The 23,462-nt window shown below is 45.9% G+C and overlaps 2 protein-coding genes across 9 annotated transcripts; one reads left to right on the forward strand and one right to left on the reverse strand.

Moving 5' to 3' along the window:
* The first annotated feature begins 346 nt into the window (after positions 1-346).
* Positions 347-12,013, forward strand: MASP2 (MBL associated serine protease 2). 6 transcript variants are annotated; one of them, XM_004482547.5, is made up of 11 exons: positions 347-458; positions 548-776; positions 930-1,107; positions 1,248-1,379; positions 3,009-3,205; positions 3,640-3,787; positions 5,914-6,032; positions 7,430-7,508; positions 9,311-9,448; positions 9,929-10,003; positions 11,240-12,013. In XM_004482547.5, exons 1-11 carry the CDS (start codon positions 454-456, stop codon positions 12,001-12,003), a joined length of 2,064 nt encoding a protein of 687 aa, XP_004482604.2. In that variant the 5' UTR covers positions 347-453; the 3' UTR covers positions 12,004-12,013. The 6 variants fall into 6 exon arrangements, 3 of the variants coding, with proteins under 3 accessions (XP_004482604.2, XP_058160406.1, XP_058160407.1); XM_058304423.2 differs by having other exon boundaries at positions 9,929-12,013; XR_009187323.2 differs by lacking the exons at positions 7,430-7,508; positions 11,240-12,013.
* On the reverse strand, positions 9,652-21,995 carry TARDBP (TAR DNA binding protein). Of its 3 annotated transcripts, XR_009187327.1 has the most exons (9): positions 21,666-21,995; positions 20,407-20,654; positions 18,519-18,682; positions 17,782-17,922; positions 17,075-17,245; positions 15,479-16,689; positions 14,460-14,741; positions 13,569-13,667; positions 9,652-10,000 (listed from the first exon to the last, which is right to left on the reverse strand). XR_009187327.1 is itself a non-coding variant. In XM_023585785.2 (6 exons), exons 2-6 carry the CDS (start codon positions 20,642-20,644, stop codon positions 16,159-16,161), a joined length of 1,245 nt encoding a protein of 414 aa, XP_023441553.1. In that variant the 5' UTR covers positions 20,645-20,654; positions 21,666-21,992; the 3' UTR covers positions 9,652-16,158. The 3 variants fall into 3 exon arrangements, 1 of the variants encoding a protein (XP_023441553.1); XR_009187326.2 differs by lacking the exon at positions 14,460-14,741 and having other exon boundaries at positions 9,652-13,667; positions 21,666-21,992; XM_023585785.2 differs by having other exon boundaries at positions 9,652-16,689; positions 21,666-21,992.
* Between the last annotated feature and the right edge of the window lie 1,467 nt (positions 21,996-23,462).

Raw genomic sequence — 23,462 nt, forward strand, 5'->3', positions numbered from 1 at the left:
AGCTTCCGGAGTGTCGTTGCTGGCCGCTCCCTCTCCCATTCACTCCGTCCTCAAGGACTCCTGCCTTTGAAAAGAAATCCCGTTTCTATCCTTCCAGTGGGGTGTCTGGAGGAAACGGAGTTGCAAGTGCTCAGTCCCCCACTGCTGCCGAGACGCACCCGTTGCTGCTCTGCAGGGTGGCACCGCAGCCGACCCCGGGGCACGACTGAGGAGGAAGCGGGAGGCTGTGGGCAAGGGCGGAGAGCAGGACGGGCGTCGGGCCCGTCCGGGGGTTTGGTCCAGCTGCTGGCTCCTTTGGGTCCCGGAACTCTGGAGTCATGGAGTCGATTCCCAGAATCCCGGGGCCAGAGAGGCGGAGGGGGGAGCGCAGGCCCGGTGGTTAGACAAACAGATCAAAGGTGAGGGCCGCGCGGGCGCAGACCAGGCCCGGGCAGCGGGACGAGCGAGAGCACCATGAGGTGGGTGGGCGCCCCCACCACGGCCACGCAGCAGGGCCGGGGGAGAAGGAGCCCCCCAGGCCCTCACCCGCCCCCTGCCCTGCCCTCAGGCTGCTGACGGTCCTGGGCCTGCTGTGGGGCACGGCGGCCGTGCCCCCCGCCCCGCGGTGGCCTGAGCCCGTGTTCGGGCGCCTGGCGTCCCCCGGCTTCCCCGGGGAGTACCCCAACGACCAGGAGCGGCGCTGGGCCCTGACGGCACCCCCCGGCTACCGCCTGCGCCTCTACTTCACCTACTTTGACCTGGAGCTCTCCCATCTCTGCGAGTACGACTACGTCAAGGTGCTCAGCCCGGCGGGGGGGGGGCCTGGGGGTCCCCAGGGACCGGCCGGGGCAGGGGCCACGGACCCCTGCGGGCCCGGTCCGTCGGAGGAGGCCTGGCCTTGGGTCCGGCTCCCCCTCCCCGTGATCCCCGTGCCCCCCCCATCCCCACAGCTGAGCGCGGGGCCCAAGGTGCTGGCCGTGCTGTGCGGGCGGGAGAGCACCGACACGGAGCGCGCCCCCGGCAACGACACCTTCTACTCGCCGGGCCCCAGCCTGGACGTCACCTTCCGCTCCGACTACTCCAACGAGAAGCCGTTCGCGGGCTTTGAGGCCGTCTACGCAGCAGAGGGTGAGCCGAGAGCGGCCCCGGGGGCCCGGGGGGGTCCACTTTCGGGGGGCACCCTCTGTCTTTGGCCAGGCCAGCCCCCCCTTAGTCTCTGTGCCTTCCCACCCCATCCCTCTGACCCCCGCCACCCGCCCTCCTCCCAGACATCGACGAGTGCCAGGCGCCCCCGGGGGAGGCGCCCACCTGTGACCACCACTGTCACAACCACCTGGGCGGCTTCTACTGCTCCTGCCGCCGGGGCTACGTCCTCCACCGGAACCAGCGCACCTGCTCAGGTGAGCCCGGCCGGGGCAGGTCCCTGGGCCGGGACCCAGCCAGCTCCTCCAGGCCCCAGCTGCTCTGCCCAGGGGGCCCCGAGGGACCCCCAAAGCTGGCCTCTCTCTCCTTCCCCCTCCTCCCATCATCCATTCCCCCACCTGAGCCGGGGTCTATTCTCCCCGCCACCCCAGCCCCTTCCCTCCTCTCAGGCCCTGGGAGCCCCTTGGGCAGCTGTCACTGGGCCTCCAGGAGTTGGGGAAGAAGGGGGGGGCTACCTGGCGCCCCACAGTTCCTCCACACAACTTGAGGGTGGGGGACAGGGTGGGCCCAAAGCCCTGTGGCTTCCACTGCCTGGACCCCCTGACCCCCTCCTCACGCTGCCAGGCCACTGGGCCGTGGGGGGTGGGCGGCCCTGACCCCCGTGCTGACCCTGCCTCACCTTGCTGTCATCTCTCTTCCAGAGCAGAGCCTCTAGCCCCCCCTCGGGCTCCGGCCTGCCCAGTGGGCCAGAACCCAGCGAGTCCCCCTGCCTGCAGACCCCCCCACCCCCACCCCTCGGACCTAACAATAAACCCGCTCCACCTCCAGCCTGCTGCGTATCTCTGGGGCGTCGGGGGCGGGGCAGGCTGCGCAGACCCAGGCCCCCGCCCTCTCCTTCCCCTCAGCGAGGTCTGGATGAGCCCCAGCCTGGCGGGACCCCCTCCAGGGGAGCCACCTGAGCCAGAGGAGTCTCGAGGATGGCCTGCCAGCCCCCCAGTTTGAAGAGGGAGAGGGCCAGGCTGGCCTTCACATGGGAGGGAAGGGGGAGCCGGGTCCCCTCTACCTCCCTGGGCTGGGAGCACCCTGGGAACACCTCCTGGCCAGGGGGCCTGTGTGCTTGGAGCTGGGGGCCGGCCCAGAGCAGGGCCACCAGGGACGTTCTCACCGAGGGGGCGGCCTGGCTCCCCAAGCCCAGCAGAGACCCTCCCTGCTGGGGAGCAGCCACTGGAGGAAGGAAGCCAGGGCTGGGAACCCCCCTTTCCTAGAAGCGCAGGGGCGGGGGACCCCTCTTAGGAGGGACAGGGTCCCAGGGCTCCTCCGACAAGAGAATCAGCTGTTCTGATAAGGAGAGCCCTGCGCTGGGGGGAGGTGGGGGGGAGAGGCCCTCCCTGGTGGGTGGGCCAGGCTTCCTGGGGAGGGGTGGGGAGCCGCCTGGTGGGTGACCTTGGGAGTTGCTGGGGTCAGCACGGGGGATCAGGCGAGCAGGATGTCCCCTCCCTCACAGGGACACCCCTCCTTCCTTTTCCCCAAATTTGTGGGGAGCAAAAAGGGTCCCCAGTCCCTTGTCAGAGGCTGACCTGCACATCCCTCACCCTGGGGCTGGCCCAGGACATGCCTCAGCCCAGGAGTCTCAGCTTGGGACTCCCGACCTCTCTGGGGGTGAAAATGGGGGACGCTGGTGAACCCCACACCGAGCGCGGCCAGCTAAAGCCTCGAAGCAGGAGACACGTCCTCCCAGAGCGTCCCGCAGCCTCAGGCTGGGTGGAGCGGTGGGTTCTGGGCTGCCCAGCTCCAGGGACACAGGTGGCCCAGCCACGTCCCTGCCCCTGCGCCCTGCGGGGCCCGCAGGGAGCTCACCCTGCCTCTGCCCTCTGCCCTCTCCCCAGCTCTGTGCTCGGGCCAGGTCTTCACCGAGCGGTCCGGGGAGCTCAGCAGCCCCGAGTACCCGCGGCCGTACCCCAAGCTCTCCAGCTGCTCCTACAGCCTCCGCCTGGAGCAGGGCTTCAGCCTCGTCCTGGACTTCGTGCAGTCCTTCGACGTAGAGACGCACCCTGACGCCCAGTGCCCCTACGACTCCCTCAAGGTCCACTTCCGGGGAGCCCAGCTCCCCCCAGACCCTCCCAGCTGTCCCCGGGTGCTGTCCGCTCTGGTCCCCCACACCACGGAGCCGTGTGTTTTGGAAGTGGCCCCCGGGCAGGCCCCGCGGAGGGGAGGGGGCAGGCCGCACCCTCTCTCTGGGTGAGGGGGTGCAGGCTGAGGCGCCGGGCGGGGGCAAGCCTTCTCATCCGGCCAGACCTCCAGCAGCAGCACCCTGTCCAGGGCCCTTCCCCGCCCCAGACTCGTGGAGGCCTGAGCCGGGCTCTGACCTTCCGAGGCAGGGAGGGACTGGGGGACACCCGGCCCCAGGCCCGCTCCCCAGCCCTCCCCGCACTGCCGCCGCTGCCATCTGGCTGCCCTCCAACCCCGGCGGGTTCTGGGGCAGCGCGTCCCGAGGCTTCTTGGCCTCTCCTCTCGCAGATTCACACGGCCCAAGAGGAGTACGGCCCGTTTTGTGGGAGGACGTTGCCTGGCAGAATTGAAACGAAGAGCAACACTGCAACTGTCACCTTTGTCACTGATGAGTCTGGGGACCACACGGGCTGGAAGATCCGCTATACGAGCACTGGTGAGAGCAAGGGGGTCTCGGGGAGCTGGGGGGCTACGGGGCCAGCTGGCCGAGAAGAGGGCAGCATGGAAAGGGCAAACTCTTTCTGGGAGGCAGAGCAGGCTTGAGTGGGGTGAACTGTGAGGCTGGGTCCCCCAGGGGCACCGCCGTCTTCCACCTGCCCCTCCACCCAGCCATCCACCCCTCTCCCTCCTGCCCACCCTCCCGGCATTCCCCGGGGCTACGGACGTGCATCAGGCCCCACGTGGGGGGACACGTAACGCAAGGCCAGTCCCCACCCACAGCCTCTGCTGTCGATCCAGTGTGTGTGCATGTGTGAGGGGACAGGAAGAGTCACAGTGACATAACCAGAGCCCCGTGGGGAGCGGAGCACCAGGGGGACCTCCTAGCCCAGGAGGAAACACGGAGACGGGACTTGCAGGGTAAGTAGGTGTTACGGAAGGACCTTTCAGGAAGAGGCAAGTGTAGGCCCGAGCAGGCTGCAGAGGGCGAGCCTGTGAGAGGCGGGGGCTTCCGTCAGAGAAGGGGCAGACCTTGAACGCCCCAAGCTAGTTCTCAGCTTGCACACTTCCATCCGCGTCACCTCCTTTGACTCACTTCCAGGTCCCTGTCCTCGAGCCCTCTCGCTGCTCTCAGCCCACGGGTCTTTCAGAATGTCACGGAAAGAGCAGGGTCACTGAGCTGGGGAGGCAGGAATGGGTGACGGCTACAAAGCACAAAGAAACCAAAAAGCTGCAGGCCGTGCCTGGAGCACAGCATGCCGGGGTGTGCGCTGGCACTGCTGCTTCCAGGCCACGTGACATTGAACCGGCTAAGGACCCTTTCTGAGTCCTGTTTTCCTTCTTACCGCATGATGGGCAAAGGATGGTCACCAGTGAGCCAATGCAGGGAAGGCCACCATGTGGCCTGGAGGAGGTGGCCAGGAGATGATAGGGGGTAACTTTGTAAATGAGAACACCTGATCAGAAGAGACCAGCCTTGGGCCCCCCTGACGGAAGTGTAGGCAAGGGCGCGACTGGTCCAGGCGAGGGAGACCAGCGCTTTGGGATTATGGCATTTATCCTATGTTCATTTTTTAAAGCCTTTTGGAATAAAGACCTAGGCTTGAGAAATAAAATGCTTAAAACTGAAATGCTGGTAACAGAGGGAGCCACTGGGGGAGAAATCAGGCTTTGCCAGGTTCTAAGAGAAATGGTGGGTGAGAAGAGGCCGGAATGGAGGAGGTGAGGGGGTGGGGGAAGGGAGCGTGTGAGCAGGGGCCTGGCCCGGGCACCCAGTGGGCTGACAAGCCTGGCCTTGGAGGTTGGGTCCCTGAGGGAGGCTCGGGGGCCTGCACAGGACTAAGTCACCAGGACAACAGCTGGCTGAGGTGACCCCAGCCGCTCCAGCTTAGCAGGCTCATCAGGTCGCTGGGAGCGGTTGTCACCGGGAGAAGGGAACTCAGCCATGGCAGCATGTTTTAGGAGTAGCTGGAGGGATGGTTCAAGCCATGGCAGGTCAGGGCGTGGTGGTGCCAAAGTGGAAGAGGGTGCCCCTGGTGGCCTGAGCACTGTGGGGAGACGCTCAAGAGGGCTCATGGTGTCAGTGGCCCCTCAGGTTTCCACCTGTGTAGCACAAAGCTGCTGACCCATTTTCTCCCACGAATGGCTCCCCGTTGGGCCCCCAGGAGGCTTCATGGCCACGCACGCCTACAGAGACACTGGTTGAGGTCCTCACTAGCCCTGGGAAGTGAGGAACTATAATCATCTCCCCCATCTCACAGATGAGGAAACTGAGGCTCAGAGAGGTTAAAAATATCCACTGGGAGACGGAGAGCTGCGTTTAAACCCATAAATCTAGATCCTTTCCTCAAAGTCATGCTACTTCTCGATTTTAAGCATGCTCCCGCGATGCGGATGCTCCCAGTGCCAACACTGTCCTGCCGCCTTCCGTACCTTTGGCTGTATCCCAGGCGAGGCAAGAAATCCAAACTCGTACAAGCAACTGAGTTTAATCTTTCCCACTTGCGGCAAGCTCCTTTTCTGTGTTACATGTTCCTTTTGTAAACCAAGAACTTTAAATGGCTAAATTCAGACTTGGCTGGTACAGACCACGTCAAAACCGACAGCCTCATTTCCTCTGCACAGCTCAGCCTTGCCCTAATCCGATGGTGCCACCTAACGGCCACATCTCACCTGTGCAAGACAAATACGTCCTGCACGACCACTTCTCCGTCTTTTGTGAGACTGGCTATGAACTTCTGCAGGTAAGTTATTACAAAACTAGGTGCACCACAGTCACGGTTTTTAAATGTGTACACATCTATATGTGCAAAGGCGTGAAAGGAAAATGGAAAAACAGCTGTCAACACTAGGTTCTTACATCTAAAATCAAAGATACAAAAATAAGTTGAATACAAGAGGGAGAATTTTTTATTCTTAGGAATTCTGCTGTTAAAGCTATTTTGGAAGGCTGGTAATTAAAATGGACAATTTTTTATTGAGTGGCCGCACTACAGAAAATCAAGTTTGCTTTCCTTGTTTCATGTTCTCTTTGACAATACCTTGTATTAAAGTCCTCTGCTGGTCAGATGATGACCTTTCCATGAAACAACTCCTGGGCCCACAAAAAATTAAATGGCCTTTGGAAATAGTACATTCTGCAAAGTTATACATAGTGATCACTGTTAAGGGAGAGGGAGTATAATTTTAAAAAATGCTTAGACGTTGCTTTAGGGGCACAGGTAAGAGATTAACACGTCCTCTTTATGTTCTTCAAAACTGTCACCAAATCCCAGTGGTAAAAAGTAATAACATTGAAATGATAGCTAGCTATGCAATCCACAGACCTGTGGAGGGATCAAATTAAAAAGAAGTGACATACTTTTCCCACCTTGCAGAACTTCTCGGGGCGGGGTGGGTTCTTTCTCCCAGCTCCATGGACTGCAAACCTGTTCAGTTTCCAATAAAAAAAAAAATCCCAATATCCTTTGACGTGTAACGCTTTTGCCAAAGCCATAGTCTTTCATTTTACTGTTCTAGAAAAACACTTCTAAAATGTCAAAAATGTTTCCCTGTAAATGATATTAGCAATGAAAGCTGATGGAAAACACATATGCAAAGCTTATCGAAGTATTTTTAATAGCCTTCCTCCAGTTTAATGGCCACAGGCTAGAAAAACACCTGGACACATTAGCTCTGTGGCATGGGACTGGCCTTTCCCAAGCTCTTGGACCACAAACCCTTTGGCACTTAGAATTGCTTCAGTCGTAATTATTTTGATCCCTATATTGACCAAACATGAGAACTCATGAGATCTAATATAGTCTTGAATTAAAGTGGAAAGCTAAAAACTGCTGTTATAAATTACCACAAGGGTCAGCATTTGATTCACAAAATTCCTATGTTGAAAGATGAGATCCAGAACGCAGGGGGCATACACCAGCAAAGCTGCTTGTGACACCTATGCATGTGCACTGCTCAGAGTCGAACCATGCATCCTAGTGCCAGGTGGTCCACCCTTCACGTTCCAAAACCAGCCACGTGAGCCGTTACCCCTTCGGCAGTATCTCATAAAGCACTAGTAGGAAGTGTTCTATCAGCTTCGGTGAATGGAGTTTATGATGTAAATAAGAAAATCAATGTTCTCTGAATTCCTCTTTAGGGTTATTTGCCCCTGAAATCATATGCTGCAGTCTGTCAGAAAGATGGATCTTGGGACCAGCCGATGCCAGCATGCAGGAGTACGGTCGTGTGGTGACTACAAGTCCCAAAACCGTTGCAGCTTCTATTGCCGCGTGTGGGCTTTCTAATACTCTTGTTTATCAGAGCTTCAATTCCAAGTTTGCTTATCTCTCAGTGCTCTTAGAAGTTAAAACAGAACCAGCTAAGAAAAATATCTGCTTTAGAAAAATGTGCTCTTTAAAAAGCTGTTTTTTTCAGGCATAAAAATATTCTTTGTAGAAAGCAAGGAAATGCAGGGATTTACAAACATCCTAATACCCACAGTCCCTCCATGAGATCGTCATTGTTCCTGTTTTGGCCTGTATTTCTCCATTACACACACACTCCTGGGGGGTGGAATAATTATGGGTGTGCTTTTGTAAATACATGAATATATAGCAACGAGGGTACAGGTGTATGTTCATCTTGTCAACTAAGAATCAGTTTAAAAATATTTATAACTACTTTCATAAATAAAACACTGAAAAATAAATTTTAAATTTTAAGTTATAGACGTTGATTGAAAAAATATCAACATTTACAAGAACTCATCCAAATTACCACTAAGTTGAGTGTCTTTACATTCCTCTCCCATGCTATGTATTTCATTATGAATTACCAAAATGGGACATAAAACTTGGATTGCAATGTACCCCCCCCCCCCAGTATGGCTGGGGTTATCTTCCCACATCAAATATTAACACAGCCACTTATTCTTAATGACTGCAAAGTATTCCATTGCCAAATACATCCTAATTTTGTTTCCAAATTTCTATCAGCACACAGTTCTGGTTAAAACCCATGCATATCTTTTTGCACATTTGCAAGGGTTTCCCTAGGAGAATTCAAACGCTTGAATTTCATAAATTTATTATTTCCACCCACGAGACCAGTCCTTTTCTTTCAGCCGGAAACAAGTACTGACACTAATGGGAGTCTTGGGGGTTAGAGGTCTGGGCTCGAACCCTGCCTCAGCCACTTGTGTAGTTGTGGGCACATCTCTCCACCTGCCTCCTCAGCGTTGGCACGGCAATGTGGCCCCATCAGTTGCTGTGAGAACTGCAGGTAATGTAGGTAAAGCACTGGCACAGAGCCAGGTACATGGTAGACACTCAGTAAATCACTGAAAATTACTTAAATGTAACCTTCCAATATCCACTATAGAAACACACCAAATTTTGGTGGTCTACTGTGTAGACAACTGACTTTTAGACTGAATTCACTATCTTACGAATTGGCTATTTTTTTTACCAGTAATGTCCGAACAACCGTGAATTCTAATCCAAACTCAAGTTATTATCAATCAGCCAACATCTCCAAATTTTTCTTACCACTTCCAGGTCTTCTAAAAAGTTTCCTTATTAAGAGTCATCTAACAGGCTTTAAATAAGAACAAGCCAAGTCCTTCAGTCTTCTTTGTACTGTTCTGCATCTTTTGTACCTTTAGGTTAACCATATTGTAAAGTTGTGCCATCTCATATAGAACCAGACTGCATAGGTGGTGCTGTTTTCTTCTCCTGTGCTGAGTGAACTGAGCATTGAAGAACTAAGTAGATTTAAATTCGCTTCCTTTAGGAAAGGTGTCACAACACTTCTTACCCAGGGATGACTGACTCGCCTCCATCTAGTCATGCACTTCAGAACAGAGATGACGATCTTAAAAGATTTTCTCCATTTTCAGAGATGAAATTAAAGATTGTCACTGTACAGAGAAAATACAGCTTCGAGCTATAGCACCACACTGCACAACTACTTACCTAGATGCTTCTGACACCAGTATTTAAAGTATAAACTGAGCCCCTCCCCCATCTTTCTTTATTAGTCATCGACTGTGGCCCTCCTGACGATATACCCAATGGCCAAATGGAATACATCACAGGTCCCGAAGTGACCACCTACAAAGCTGAGATTCAGTACAGCTGTAAAAAGACCTTCTACACAATGAAAATGAATTATGATGGTAAGCAAATTTTTCAAAGGGTAGTATTTGGAACTTAAGCCCTTACAGCCTGAAAATTAACATTTTTGGCTAAGGCTAGACAAAAGATTAAAAGGTACTTCTCCCACTGCTAAGTGAAATATTACAGCTGAAGTACTTTAATGTCAATTTGCAAAAATCTGAAAACAGATCTTATCTAGTAAATGACTACTACAAACACACAATATATTCCAAATGGTTTAATTTAACAAGTCAAAACCTTATCATTAAGCACTTGAGATCTTGATACATATTCACGTTACACATCTAAAAGGTTTCCACTTTGCAAGCAAACATGGTAATGCAGAGACCTCCTATTCATGAAATCATGTAAAATGGTTATTCAGACACCTCTATTTTCCACTGATGCTCAAGAATCAACATTCTTCAAGGGGTATTCAAGCAAATGACAACCACCTTATACATGCAGTTAAACATTTTTGCTTTTCCAATGATTTGCAGGTAAATATGTGTGTGAGGCTGATGGATTCTGGACGAGCTCCAAAGGAGAAAAATCACTCCCAGTCTGTGAGCCTGGTAATGGATACATTTATAGGAGAGATTCATAATTGATGGAAGGTAGAACTAGGTAGTAGACAGTAAGTAGTGCTTTAGCTGTGGTAGGCAGAAATGTTAACTCCAGCACTTGGCTCTTAGACCAAGTTATTATTCCCAAATAATATGTTCTCATTATCCCCTTTCCATATGGAGAGGTTGTTAGATGCTGACTACATCAGTCATTTGATTAGTTTTGACCTTATAACTAGGCAAGCATAAAAAATTAAATGAATTTTTAAATTATCTTAACCCATTTGTACATTTATAAACATGAGTTCTTCTGTTACTTTTCTTCTCTGTAAAAATGCTATTAAAACCCAAAGCTAATAACTTGATTATTTCCCTAAGCAATTGTTTTCAATGACATGTAGTTTTTAAACATTAATGCAATTTGCGTTTTAATAGTACTTTAAAATTCTTAACCAGAATTGGCTCTGTTGATCTGAATAGAGTGATTTAAAACAAAACAAAACTACAACAAAAAAACCCCCAATAATCCAGAAAGGTAATACTATATTCATTACCCCTGTGTTATTTGGCTTAGATTAGTTCTTTCTTTAAATCTGTACCGCAGCTCACATAAGTTTTAATACAAGTATTCTGGAACAACAGGAAATATATATGCTATGCTAATGAGCATATTTAGTTAACAATAAAAACACAGGAAAATTTAGTATTGGAAGAATGAATCAGACCAAAAACCGTCATTTCTGAACCCAAAGGGCCCTGGCTACAATGGCAACATTCTCACTTTTAAAAAAACATTTAAATGTTCAAAGGTCAAAGTAATTTTGCAAATCCTAAGACCTTGGTACCAGAATTACACAGTAAATACTTTACAAATAAGACATGAGAAGCAACAAAAAGGCCATTTACATTCACTTCTATGCACACCACCCAGTGCTCAGCTAATTCCTGTTTGCCTTATTAATCAGTTTTCCAATCTTGTAGGCCAAATGCTTTTAGCAAAAAACAGCTTCTTTTTTCAAAGTTAATTTTCACCCATTTTCTGAGTTAAAAATTGACTAAAGGTTTTATAATTTCTCTGAACTGTGCTGTTTTAAAACAGCATTGCATGCCTGTATAGCAGATACCCACCAAGTCACATGATCTGACTTTTGGTTTACATTAAATACATACTACAACTTTAAAGTGAGTTGAAATAAACACCACTGGGCTTCTATAAAGGTTACATATCTGCTTCTTTATCCACAGTTTGTGGCATATCAAATCGTACTACAAGAGGTCGTATATATGGAGGGCAAAACGCAAGGCTTGGTGATTTTCCTTGGCAAGTTCTGTTACTAGGTGACACTATAGCAGCAGGTGCACTTTTATATGACAACTGGATCCTTACAGCTGCTCACGCAGTATATGCGCAAAAAGACTATGCGTCCTCCCTGGACATTAGAATGGGTACCTTGAAAAGACTATCATCTCATTCTACCCAAGCACATGCAGAGTCCGTTTTTATACATGAAGGCTACACTCACAATGCTGGTTTCAACAACGACATAGCACTGATTAAATTGAAGAACAGAGTTGAAATCAATAACAACATCAGGCCTATTTGTCTGCCAAGAAAAGAAGCTGATTCCTTCATGAGGACAAATGACATTGGAACTGCATCTGGATGGGGATTAACCCAAAGGGGTTTTCTTGCCAGAAGTCTAATGTTTGTGGACCTACCAATCATTGACCACGAAAAATGTACTTCAACATATGAAAAGAAGCCTTATCCAAAGGCAAAGGTAACTGATAACATGCTATGCGCTGGCTTAGAAATTGGGGGTAAGGACAGCTGTAAAGGTGACAGTGGAGGGGCATTAGTGTTTCTAGATAATGAAACACAGAGATGGTTTGTGGGAGGCATAGTGTCTTGGGGTTCCATTAATTGTGGGGAAGCAGATCAGTATGGAGTCTACACCAAAGTTATAAACTATATTCCCTGGATCAAGAACATAATAAATAATTTTTGAATGCCTTCAATCAGTAAATGGTTCCTCATTTTTAAAAATACCTGTAAACAATCTCAGCAGCAGCAGTTGCCACCTCACCCAAAAATAACACAAATCCTAATTATAAACGAGATTGCTACTACAGATACTTAGCTTGTAACTCCACCCATTTCTCTTTGGTTCAAAGGGGACATAAGCCATTACGGGGATATCTATTTTTTGCCAATCCAATACAAATTCCATTGCTTGAATTTGCAGTTAAATTACTTACAAAGTTGAATATCTTTTCATACTGTCTGCATTTCTATAAATTGTCTATTCATATTACTTGCCTGTTTTTAAATTGTTTTTGGATTTATTGATCTGTATGAACACTTCAGATGCTACAGCATTACCAGTACAGGAATAACCTTGAATCATTCTTTAAAAATAACTGGAAACATTAATACCTTAGCCTGGGTATCTACTGATTTCCATGTTAAAAAACCAATACCATCAAACATATAAATTTAGTTTCCAAAACGGCAGACAAAAAAACCAAAAAAAAAAAAAAAAACCCAAAAAACATGGAATACTATTATTTTACATGGTCAGAGATAATACAAATTTTCTAAGACAATGTGGCAATACATTCCAAAGCCTTAAAAAACACGTATAGTCTTTGACCTAGTAATTCCAATATTACGAATTTAACTTAATTCTAAGGATCTTCATAGCAATTGGAAATACCCGAAATGATGTTTAAATTCAGAAGACCTGTCAAATTAATGTGACATATCCTTACAATGAAATACAACATTAGAAATAAGTGATGATACTACAGATAAATAGTTTGCCTTCCCCGCTTCCTTTTTATAGTGAACATCAAATACCTGGGGCACACTTACACCGAACAGATCACAGAGCATACAAAGGCTGAGTAAAGAACTCTAACATACAATTAAGAGTTACTCTCTCAGTACTCAACAAAATAAAATTAATCTAATGATCACATCTTCTAAATTAGCAAGTTGGTAACCCCTACTTTTTCCTACTAAGGACCAAATGTAAGCTGGCTTAGCCTTAATTACCTAATTTCATTTTAGTCAACTATTCATCCCTAAGAAATTTTAATAGTTAACATTTAATGAAGTTTTTCAGTGTTGTTAAACAGTTACCATGATATGTAAAAATTCACTGAGTTTGGGCTTAATTTCTCATGCCTAATAAGTGCAACTTTTTGAGTCACTTTTAAAAGGTAACTTTCCAGCATTCTTGTCACATCTAGAAAAAGAAGTTTTGTTTTTCCAGTAAGACTCCAGACACTAAACTGTGGTAACAACAAAAATTTTTATTCAACTGGTTCAAAATTTTTTTAGAATGAATGCATTTAGATGACCAAATAGACTTTAAAACAATTCTGTGCCAAATAGTTTAAGTACTTCTAAACTTCAACCTTTTTAAGGGCAGAATTAATGCCCATAGCTATGTAGTACCATAAACATGTTAATAAAAGGCTACTCAACATTGGAAACCTCCTATGACTGGAAATATTTACATAAATGTAAATAAGGGATTAAAACCATGCTATTGACAAGTTAACTTACCCCTGGGTTCCTTGAAGGCTTGTCAGTTTAGTCTTTGGAGGTCCCCGAATACCATTTTAAGTGTTACCATGTTACTGCTGCTGAGTAATAGTGCAAGTGCTAAAATGCAAAATTCAGATGGTACAGGATTTGGAAATCATGCAGAATTTAGATGCAGAAAAAAAAAAAGTAAAACAACTCAAGATCCTTTTACAGAGGAAACTGAATAATGAAACAAGGTGGTGATCACAAGTCTAAAGGGTGACTTCATTTATAATAAATGTTCAAAACACATAACTTGCAAAATGACAACCTATTTACCATAACCTAATTAGAGAAGGGTATCAGGCAAACTACCAACACAAAAATCGTAACATTCTTCCAATGAGAAAGAAAATGAGCTCTTCAAAGCTCAGAATTGATTACATAAAAAGTACAACCAAGAATCAATATATTGCTTTACATACTTAACAATGCAATGTGAGAGTCTAGTCTGAATTTTGTAAACGATTTTATTCAACATTACTATATTCCCCTACCTTTGGAGGATAAAGCCCATTTCACTTAACACTTCTACAGACAGACAACCCACCCTATTAGTTCTTAAAGCTGTCAGGCTTCTTAATGGATTTCAGGCACAAGATAATTTGTGGTTTCTTCTACTTTACCCCTATCGCAATTAATTCCACTTTTTGAATCCCAAACTAGAAAGGTGCTGATATATTCCCTTCATTTCAATTGATGTGCTTTGCTACAAAGCATTTAAAAATAAGTAATTGTTTTGCCCAACCCCCAAATAAGAATATTTTTAAAAGGCATGATTTCTCAGAGTTGAGGTTTATACAGGCCATGTAAATAGAACATCACCCAAATGCACAGAGGCACTAAGAAAAACTGGAGGGTACTGCTTACCATTTTAGGTGTGGTCACCCAGACTTATTAAAAACTAGATTTAAAAAGGAGAAAAAAACACAAAAACAACTTTCACTTTGGACAATGCAAGAACAAATAGCAATTAAGTCTGGGTATCAGGTGTCAATGCATGACAGGTGATGAATCCATTTGACTTGAGACAACTTTTCAAATAAGTTTATTTGAAGCAAAATAAACTAGTGCCAAGAAACTTTATGAAAGTTCCATCTCAAAAGGGTCAAAAAAGGGGAATTAACTGCTATGAATTCTTTGCATTCAGGGCTGCAAAACAAAGACACATATTATTTAAATCAGTTTTATTTAAGAATTTCCAACATTGACAACTCTTATAAAAAGCATCCAAGCACAGGACACAGAACTGCAGCAAACAGCATTCTTTTGGGTATCTAACAGACATTAGAACTTCCACCCTTCTTTGAGACACCCTGAGCTCACTGGTGAACTCTGCTTCCAAGAACTCCTGCAAAGCACACCACAAGCTCAGTCCATGTTCTCAACCCATCAGCTTCAGTTCACATTGCCACACTTACTTATCAGTAACAGAAGAGAACACACACCATACAGCATTCACAGCAGTTGACAAAGGGATAGGGGAAATACAAGTATCGTTTCACTTAACACATTCAACTAACGGGGGTTACCTAAGAACAAAACTCACTTAAAGTCTTCCAACAGATGTGGCTGTCCTTTGAATGCAAAAAAAACATTCGTACATTATTTACTATCATTGCTCTCTGCACACTCTCTCACCAAAGCCACAGGATTGAGAGACACATCTCGCCAAGTTAAAAAATATCCATTATGCACCACCAAGTCTCTGCACGCGCTCTCTCCTTTTTCTCGTTCATACTAGCCTTTCATGCCTCGGCACCACCATCAATCCCACACAAGGTTTCAAAAGTTCAAACAGCCTTCTGGTTCCATATCACAGCCTTGCGTTCATAGCGTTGATACGACTCCATGAAATAAAGAGTAGTGGATAAAAATGGAACACCCACCGTCAAAGACGCAGCCTGTGCAGCGTGATGACGAATTCTTGAATGAGAAAGCATGTAGACAGAAGTATTCCTATGGCAGAATATTTACAGCACTACTTTCAGTGAAGTGCTTCTTCCATAAACATTTGAAATGAGATGAACTGCAGAGATTAAATGAAGGCTTCATATTGTACTTTTGTATATGAGGGGAGACAAGTGTTAAAAACAAAAACAAAAACTAAAGAACCAAACACAGCGACACCATGTATCTCCTAAAAAGGAGATTTTCCTAAGGAAAAATCCATATGGTGGGGTTCAAATTAAAACAAGGAGAAAATAATGTAGTTCTAACCAATGGTTCCATTTTGAACATGCAAAGAATTCACTTGACAAGTCCAGGGATAAAATATTACAGGAGAAACCTTTTGATATCAATTGTAGTGTTGGTTTACCAAACAGGCAAACAGCAGTTCACTTTCAATCACTCAATATTTCAACCCTTTAAGTAACAAAACTTATAAAATTCCTTTAGCTCTTCCTTTTTCTAAAGAAAAACGTCAAAAATACTGCTGAATATACTCCACGTTGAACAAACCAATTTTGAAAATTTTTAGTACATATGTATTTTACAATATACTTACCATGAGTTTAGAAAAAATTGAATTCCCACCAGTCTATACCAACCAACCACAACCCACTGTCTACATTCCCCAGCCGGAAGATTTGGAATCCATGCTTGAGCCAAAGCCTCCATTAAAACCACTGCCTGATCCTGCATTTGATGCTGATCCCCAACCAATTGCTGCACCAGAATTAGAGCCACTGTAGGAGTTACTTCCAGAACCAAAGGCCTGATTTGGCTCCCTCTGCATGTTGCCTTGGCTTTGGTTATTACCTGATGGGCCTGACTGGTTCTGCTGACTGGCTAACATTCCCATCATACCCCAGCTGCTCTGCAAAGCTGCTTGGGCTGCAGCCATCATTGCTGGATTAATGCTGAAAGCACCAAAATTCATCCCTCCACCCATATTACTACCTTGATTGTTTCCCAAGCCAGCTCCACCCCCTCTATTATTACCAAATCCACCCTGATTCCCAAAGCCACCTGGATTACCACCAAATCTTCCACTTCTTTCTAACTGTCTATTGCTATTGTGCTTAGGTTCAGCATTGGATATATGTACGCTGATTCCTTTAATGATCAAGTCCTCTCCACAAAGAGACTGGGCAACCTGTAAGAAATAGGGATGTAAATAAAAGAGATTAAGCTATTGACTTATACATAAAAGTATCAATAAAATCTAGATTTCAAGCCATTATCTAAGCTGGAAAAGTTAGCAATGAATACTAATTTCATGTAACCCCCCAAATAGCCATTAGCCTTAGTAATGGCAGCAGGGATTTCTTCCCCAGTTTATTTTCAAAAGCTACATAACGCTCCCAGTCAAATGTCATACATTTGAAAATATCAAGGCTATACCACATATATCCAGGGTCATATATGCCACACTTTGCAAGGTCAGAAAGCTCAGATGAATACGGCAATTAGCTGGGTAGGAAAAGTTCAAGAGAAATTTACCTAATTAACAGGGACAAAATTACTAAAGAGAAAAATACCTGATCATCTGCAAATGTAACAAAGGCAAAAGCCCTGAATGGTTTGGGAATGAAGACGTCTACCACTTCTCCGTATTGGCAAAAGAACTGCTGCAACTCATCAGCAGTCATGTCCTCTGTACAACGCCCAACGAACACCTTCCTGCTCCTCAAAGGCTCATCTGGGCTTTGCTGGTTAAATCAAAAGGGAGAAAAAACACCAGAAATATTATATGAGCAATGAAAAGAGCATCATGGTATTAGATCAATCAAAACTCATCTGCTTTATCAGATGATGTTCCAAATAAGTAAGACTGGTGGAAGTTGGGCTTTTGTAATAAAATTAATGTATTCTGATTGATGCTTCAACATGTAACTATGTAAGAAATTGTTAAATCAATAGAAAAGGGAAATAAAAGTGAACAAAATTTTAGTTTGAAGGGGTAAGAAACTAAATATTTCAAACAAATACATCAGCATATACTAGGGCTCTAAGGCTTCAGGGTAAAAATCAATTTCAAGAACATACCCCATCATTACCCTAAGTATATTTAGTGTCTTATTTTACACTTTTTTCTTACTTTTTTTTGACGTACTGGGGCCAGGGATTGAACCTGGGACCTTGTACATGGGAAGCAGACACAACCACTTGAGCTACATCCACTCTCCTACAGTGTCTTCTAAGGCAGTTTTGTCAGCAAAGCATAAAGGAAGAAAGAGCAAAGTACCTTAGAATTAGGAAGTTTACAGTCACACCACCGTCCATCTATCATATGTCGCTGTGACATTACTTTCACCTGGGTTTCATATTCCGTAAAACGAACAAAACCAAACCCTTTTGAATGACCAGTTTTAATATCTTTCTTGACCTAGAAAAGATGATTTACATTTATCCTACTAAAACTGCACACAAATCACACATGGAAGCAAATCACAGATTTCCCTGACATACAATTTGAATGGAATTAGCAGGATGCAATAGCTTAATTAAAATTTAAACCAAGTAATGCACGAGGTAAAAAGCAATAGGAGGATTAATGTTGAATCCAGGTTATGTGAACAGCAGAGTAAAACTCATTTACATATTAGAATTTTAACAGTAATGTTTTAGAATAAATACAAGGATAAACTAGATCTGTTTACAAATCTCAACTAATTAAATGGGGAAAAGCAGAAAATGCTGCTTTCTAATCTCTCATCAAAATCATGTACGCAGAAAAAAAGCTAATGTAGTCTACTTCCCTTAAGCTTTTATGCAATAGCAGGATTTTTTAATATCAAAGGCAAAAATCTACAGTACATGCATAAAGGCAAACAGTATAAGCCACATTTCTTTTCAGCATCCCCTATGTATACACATAAGAAGTAATACTCAAGTATTATCTGAACATGAAAATACAGTGCCACTAAAATAAAAGAAATGCTCATCCATGGGTACAGAGATGGTAATGAAGTCAAAGTTTACCTGCACCATAAGAACTTCTCCAAAGGTACTAAAATATTCTTTTAGATCCTGTTCAGTTGTTTTCCATGGCAGGCCCAACACTATTAAATCGGACGTCTTCTGAACTGCTCTTTTCACTTTCACTGCTGATGAAGCATCAGTTTCATCCATTTTTCTTTTGTTATCTGAACAAAATGAGCAGAAATGTTTTAGAAAACTTCCTTTAATACTTCTTAAAATACACTACCTCTTATGTCTAGAAAAGCAAAGCAAAAGGGAGATTCTAAGAATGTTAACACAATGAAAAGTTTTGGCAAGAAAATGTTAGCATTCGAACAGAATAAGGGCTAGAATAAGTGGCTAGGGTGCTTTCCTGTTGTAAATTCAGGGATTCCCAACTCACAAAATTATAACTGTATGTTCTCTCACTTAAAGGAAGTATCAAACAAAAATACATACTTCACTATGACTTAAAAATACATTAATATTAGGGGAAAAAAGCAACTTCTCTAATTAAAAAAAAAGAGTAAAGCAGTGTGATACTATCTTTGTGCGTACAAAATAAATATATTTGCTTAATTATTTAAATATCTGTTACATAATCAAAAGACTACACACCAGAAAATTACATGGTGGAGTTGGTAATTTTAATTTTTTTCATCTTTCCTAATCTTTCAACACTAATTTTGTAGTAAGATAAATCTCAAGTTTCTTTTTTCAAGACTAATCTCTGGAAAGGAAAAAGAAATCAATAACATCTTAAATTTGGGTAAATATTAACCTCTAGTCAATGGTTTAAGAACAACATACTAAAAAAATGAGTTGCACTATTAAAAGCTTTCTTGGTGTCAATGTCAGGCATCTTGAGCAACTTTGATGGGCTAATTTTGTTGCAATAACAAGTTATAATAAAAGTTAACACACAGCTGTACCAACCACATGCATTCCTACTGCTAAAATACACCTACATTCTTGGTACATTTCTTAATCTTTTTACTTTTCTTAGATTTACAAGAGGCAGCAAGAAGAAATAAGATTAGGACCAGGCAGTGGACTTGGCCCATTGGTTAGGGCGTCCGTCTACCACATGGGAGGTCTGAGGTTCAAATCCCGGGCTGCCTTGACCCGTGAGCAGCTGGCCCATGAGCAGTGCTGATGAGCTCAAGGAGCGCCGTGCCACAAAGGGGTGTCCCCTGCGTAGGGGAGCCCCACGTGCAAAGAGTGAGCCCCAAAAGGAGAGCCGCCAGCGCGAAAGAAAAGTGCAGCCTGCCCAGGAATGGCGCTGCACACAGAGAGCTGACACAACAAGATGACACAACAAAAAGAGACACAGATTCCCATGCCGCTGACACAAGAGAAGCAGACAAGGAAGATGACGCAGCAAATAGACACAGAGAACAGACAACTGGGGCGGGGGGAGGGGGGGAGAGAAATAAATCTTTAAAAAAAAAACAAAACAAAAGATTAGTTCATACTGATTCAAGATTTGAGTTACTACAGTTGATGTTCATTTAAAGGAAAAGAAAAAAGAGTCAGGTTAGCTGAATGAATGAAGTGTTTGTACAATGACCAAATCATAACTGGGGGGTATTTTAGAAGACTGTATCTACAAAAGACTGAAACGACAGATGCAAAATGTTAACAGATTCTTAAATTTGTCAACGGGTTAATAACACTTGTTCCAGTAATTTATAACACAGATGCCATGTTTTCTCTAAAAATGTTCTGCAATTCTCAATTTTGACTAATTTAGACTAGTCATCTTCCAAACTAGTAGACTAATAATAGTTTAAGGAATAACTCACATTACAGATATTTCACCATGAACAGAGGCCATGGTGGGTGACTTAGAATGAGACACAAACTTCACCATCCTTTAGCATTATTGCAAAACCAAGTGGCAACACACCTTTGGGATAGTTGACAACATACACCAGATTTCCCCAGCCGGCATCAGGTGCATGCAGAACTCCTTCTACTAGCCGGACACCTCTCATACACTGAGATACTGGATTCCTGTAGCGCAGACCACATGCTCCTGGAAACTGGGCCGTAACCGTGGACAGCAACACAGTCCCATCATCTTCTGATGGTATTTCAATAGGCTCATCATTCTCATCTTCGGTTACTCGAATATATTCAGACATCTTTTCTTAACTTTTTTAAAAGGAAAAGAGATATGAATGACTGGCACTCAAGGGAGGAAAACTGTTACCTTATAATCAGCTGAAAACTCTTCTCATCACATTACTGTTCTTTAACTTCCAGAAAAACTCCTGTTTAGATTCTTTTTTTCATTTGTTTGGATTCTTACACACACTGGTTATCACTAAGAGATGAGGAGGCAAGGACAAGGATAGTGATTTCCCATGAAAATGTATGATACTTCCCCCAATTTATTCATTCAATAAACGATTCCTGAGTGCCTATTTTGCATCAGGTGCTACAACTATAAGACTGAAATCAGTCGATCCCAAGTGCCACGCTGGTAACAAACGGGGTCGGGATAAGCAAGAAAAATACGGTAAAAAGGCAACTATTTCGTTGCAAACGTGATATATGCTACTGGAAAAAAAAAAAAAACCCTGATAAGACCCGGATGAATTTAAGTTGGTTGCGGCGTGTGTGTGGACCAGAGTAGATTTCCTTCAGAAAGTGATGTATAATGCTCACACCTGAAGACTGAATGAACAGGAGTGAGCCAGAAGAAGAGAGAAAAGTTCCTCATTTTGGGGCTCCCAAACTTGTGCCTTGGAAACAGCGGCGACAAGTCCTCCGTGATCCTGGCTGGCACCTCCCAGAAGCCAGTGCGTGACGGCCGAAGGAGGAGTTTTTAAGCGCGTCCCGGGGTGGGGCCGCAGGGGCATAAGGCCTGAACTGGCAGTGTCCCCCCCGAGTGCCCAGTACCGAAGGCACCAGGCGCTGCCCGGGCCTGGAGCCAGGCCAGGCCCCGCCTCATCCTGCACGGTACCACGGGCCTAGCATCCTTGCTTTGGCGCCAGCCCTAACACCGCTCCCGCGTGAGGCCGCTTAGGCAGGACGACACTGGCCGGGCCTCCCGGCTCCCATCCTCGGACGGCCGCCGACGCCGCTGCATCCGCCTCAGTCGCCCATATGGGAGAGCAGCGGCACGAGGGGCGTCCTTACTGAGATGCAGCCGCGACTCACCCGCTAGGCCGCAGTTAGGTAGCCCGACGGGGAGCCTGGAACAGCGGGAGACCCGAAAGCAGCCCAGCAACCGCTTCGCTCCCACAAAATGGCGCTAGGGCCGCCTCCTCCCCCCGCCCGTCGCCGTCCTCTCCCACCGGATCCCCGCTGACGGGGGAGGGCCCCTCAAAGAGAGACAATAACGCCCTCCCCAACAAGTTAGGTCCCCTCCTCAGAGGCTGAGAAAACTGAGACCTTCTTGAAACTAAAAGAAGACAAGAACTTGGGTCTGAAAACGCTAAGGATTCCAAAAATGTGGAGACGAAGGCTCTTCGCTCCCTCCCACGTAGCGTAGTAGATGGTTTCGCCCGACCAACCGCCGGCCCCGAGTCTCGGCCGGTGCTCGCGTACTTTGAAAGAGCGCGAGAACTAGCCCAGGGGCAGGGCCAGGAAGAGTGGGGCGGGGCCGCCACTGTGGGGCGGGGCCCAGACGCGGTTGGGAGGGATGCAGTGGCGTCGCGTGCTGGAGTGGCAGGTTCTCCTGACCTGGGCTCACTTGGAGGGTGGGGGACGTCAGGGTCCTCCTTTGTCTAAAAGCCAGCCGGGTGCGTCCTCTCCTCACTCCTCTAGCCAGCCTTCAAACCGGGGAGGAAGAACTTTGTTTCTAAATAATAGCACTATTAGCGTTTACTGTATATCCGGGACTTTAAGTATTTCTGTATTTACTTCGCGATAGTTGCTATTGCAGATGAGGAAACTTAAATAGTTTGCATAAGGTCACCCAGGTAATAAGTGGTGGGCCTGGGATTTGAACCCTAAGGCACAAAATTCTACTACCAGCTCCAGCCCTCTGGTCTGTTTTAATACAAACATTTAGTTTCACAATTCTGAAATCAGTATGAGATTTTATAGTTACAGTTACAGTTGAGGATGCATCATAGTGCTTTTAATAGTGCCGTTATTGTCATTATTTAGAAACAAAGTTCTTTCCAGATTTGGAGGTTAACTGAGGAAGGGAGGAGAGGATGCCCTGGGCAGGCAACGTTTTTAATTTCTTAGTGGTACATAAAATAACAGTGTATCGGATTCAGTGAAATACAGTACCAGCAAAGGTTTCCACAGGCACTGGTCTGAATGCTTCACTTATTAACTCGTTATGATCCTGGCAACAACCCTGCAAGGCAGGTGCTGTTGTTATTATTCCGTTTTGCAGATAGGGGACCTGAGGTCCAGAGGTGAAGTAATGGTGCCCAAGCTCACGCGGGCAGGAAATGGTGGGGCTGGGATTTGAACACAGGCGGCGGAGCTCTGGAATGAGGACATTTGTAGCAGTTTAACATAGTTATGAATTCCAAAAACAGATATTGGATTATGTTTATAAACTAGTCTGAACCTGGGCATGATTAAGTTATGATTAGGGCTTTGATTGGGCCACGTCATTAGGCTAAAAGGCATGGCAAAGGACAGAGTTGAGGGTTTTCTGATGTTGGAGTTTTGATGTTGGAGTGTGATGCTGAAGTCTTAAGCTGGAGCCCCAGGAAATCAGCATGCAGAAGAAAGAGAAGCAAGCCCCAGGAAGAGAGGACCTGAGCCAGGAGAAGAACACAGAGTAATAGAGATGGCTCCTTTGGCATGGCAGAAACACCAGGGAGAGGGAAGTGGATGTGGCTCAACTGATAGAGCGTCCGTTTACCATATTGGAGGTCCAGAGTTCACACCCAGGGCCTCCTGGCCCATGTGGCGAGCTGGCCCACACACAGTGCTACTGCACGCAAGGAGTGCCGTGCCACACAGGGGTGTCCCCCACGTAGGGGAGCC

The sequence above is a fragment of the Dasypus novemcinctus genome, chromosome 9 (genome assembly GCF_030445035.2).
Source record: "Dasypus novemcinctus isolate mDasNov1 chromosome 9, mDasNov1.1.hap2, whole genome shotgun sequence".
NCBI classification, from domain to species: Eukaryota; Metazoa; Chordata; class Mammalia; order Cingulata; family Dasypodidae; genus Dasypus; species Dasypus novemcinctus.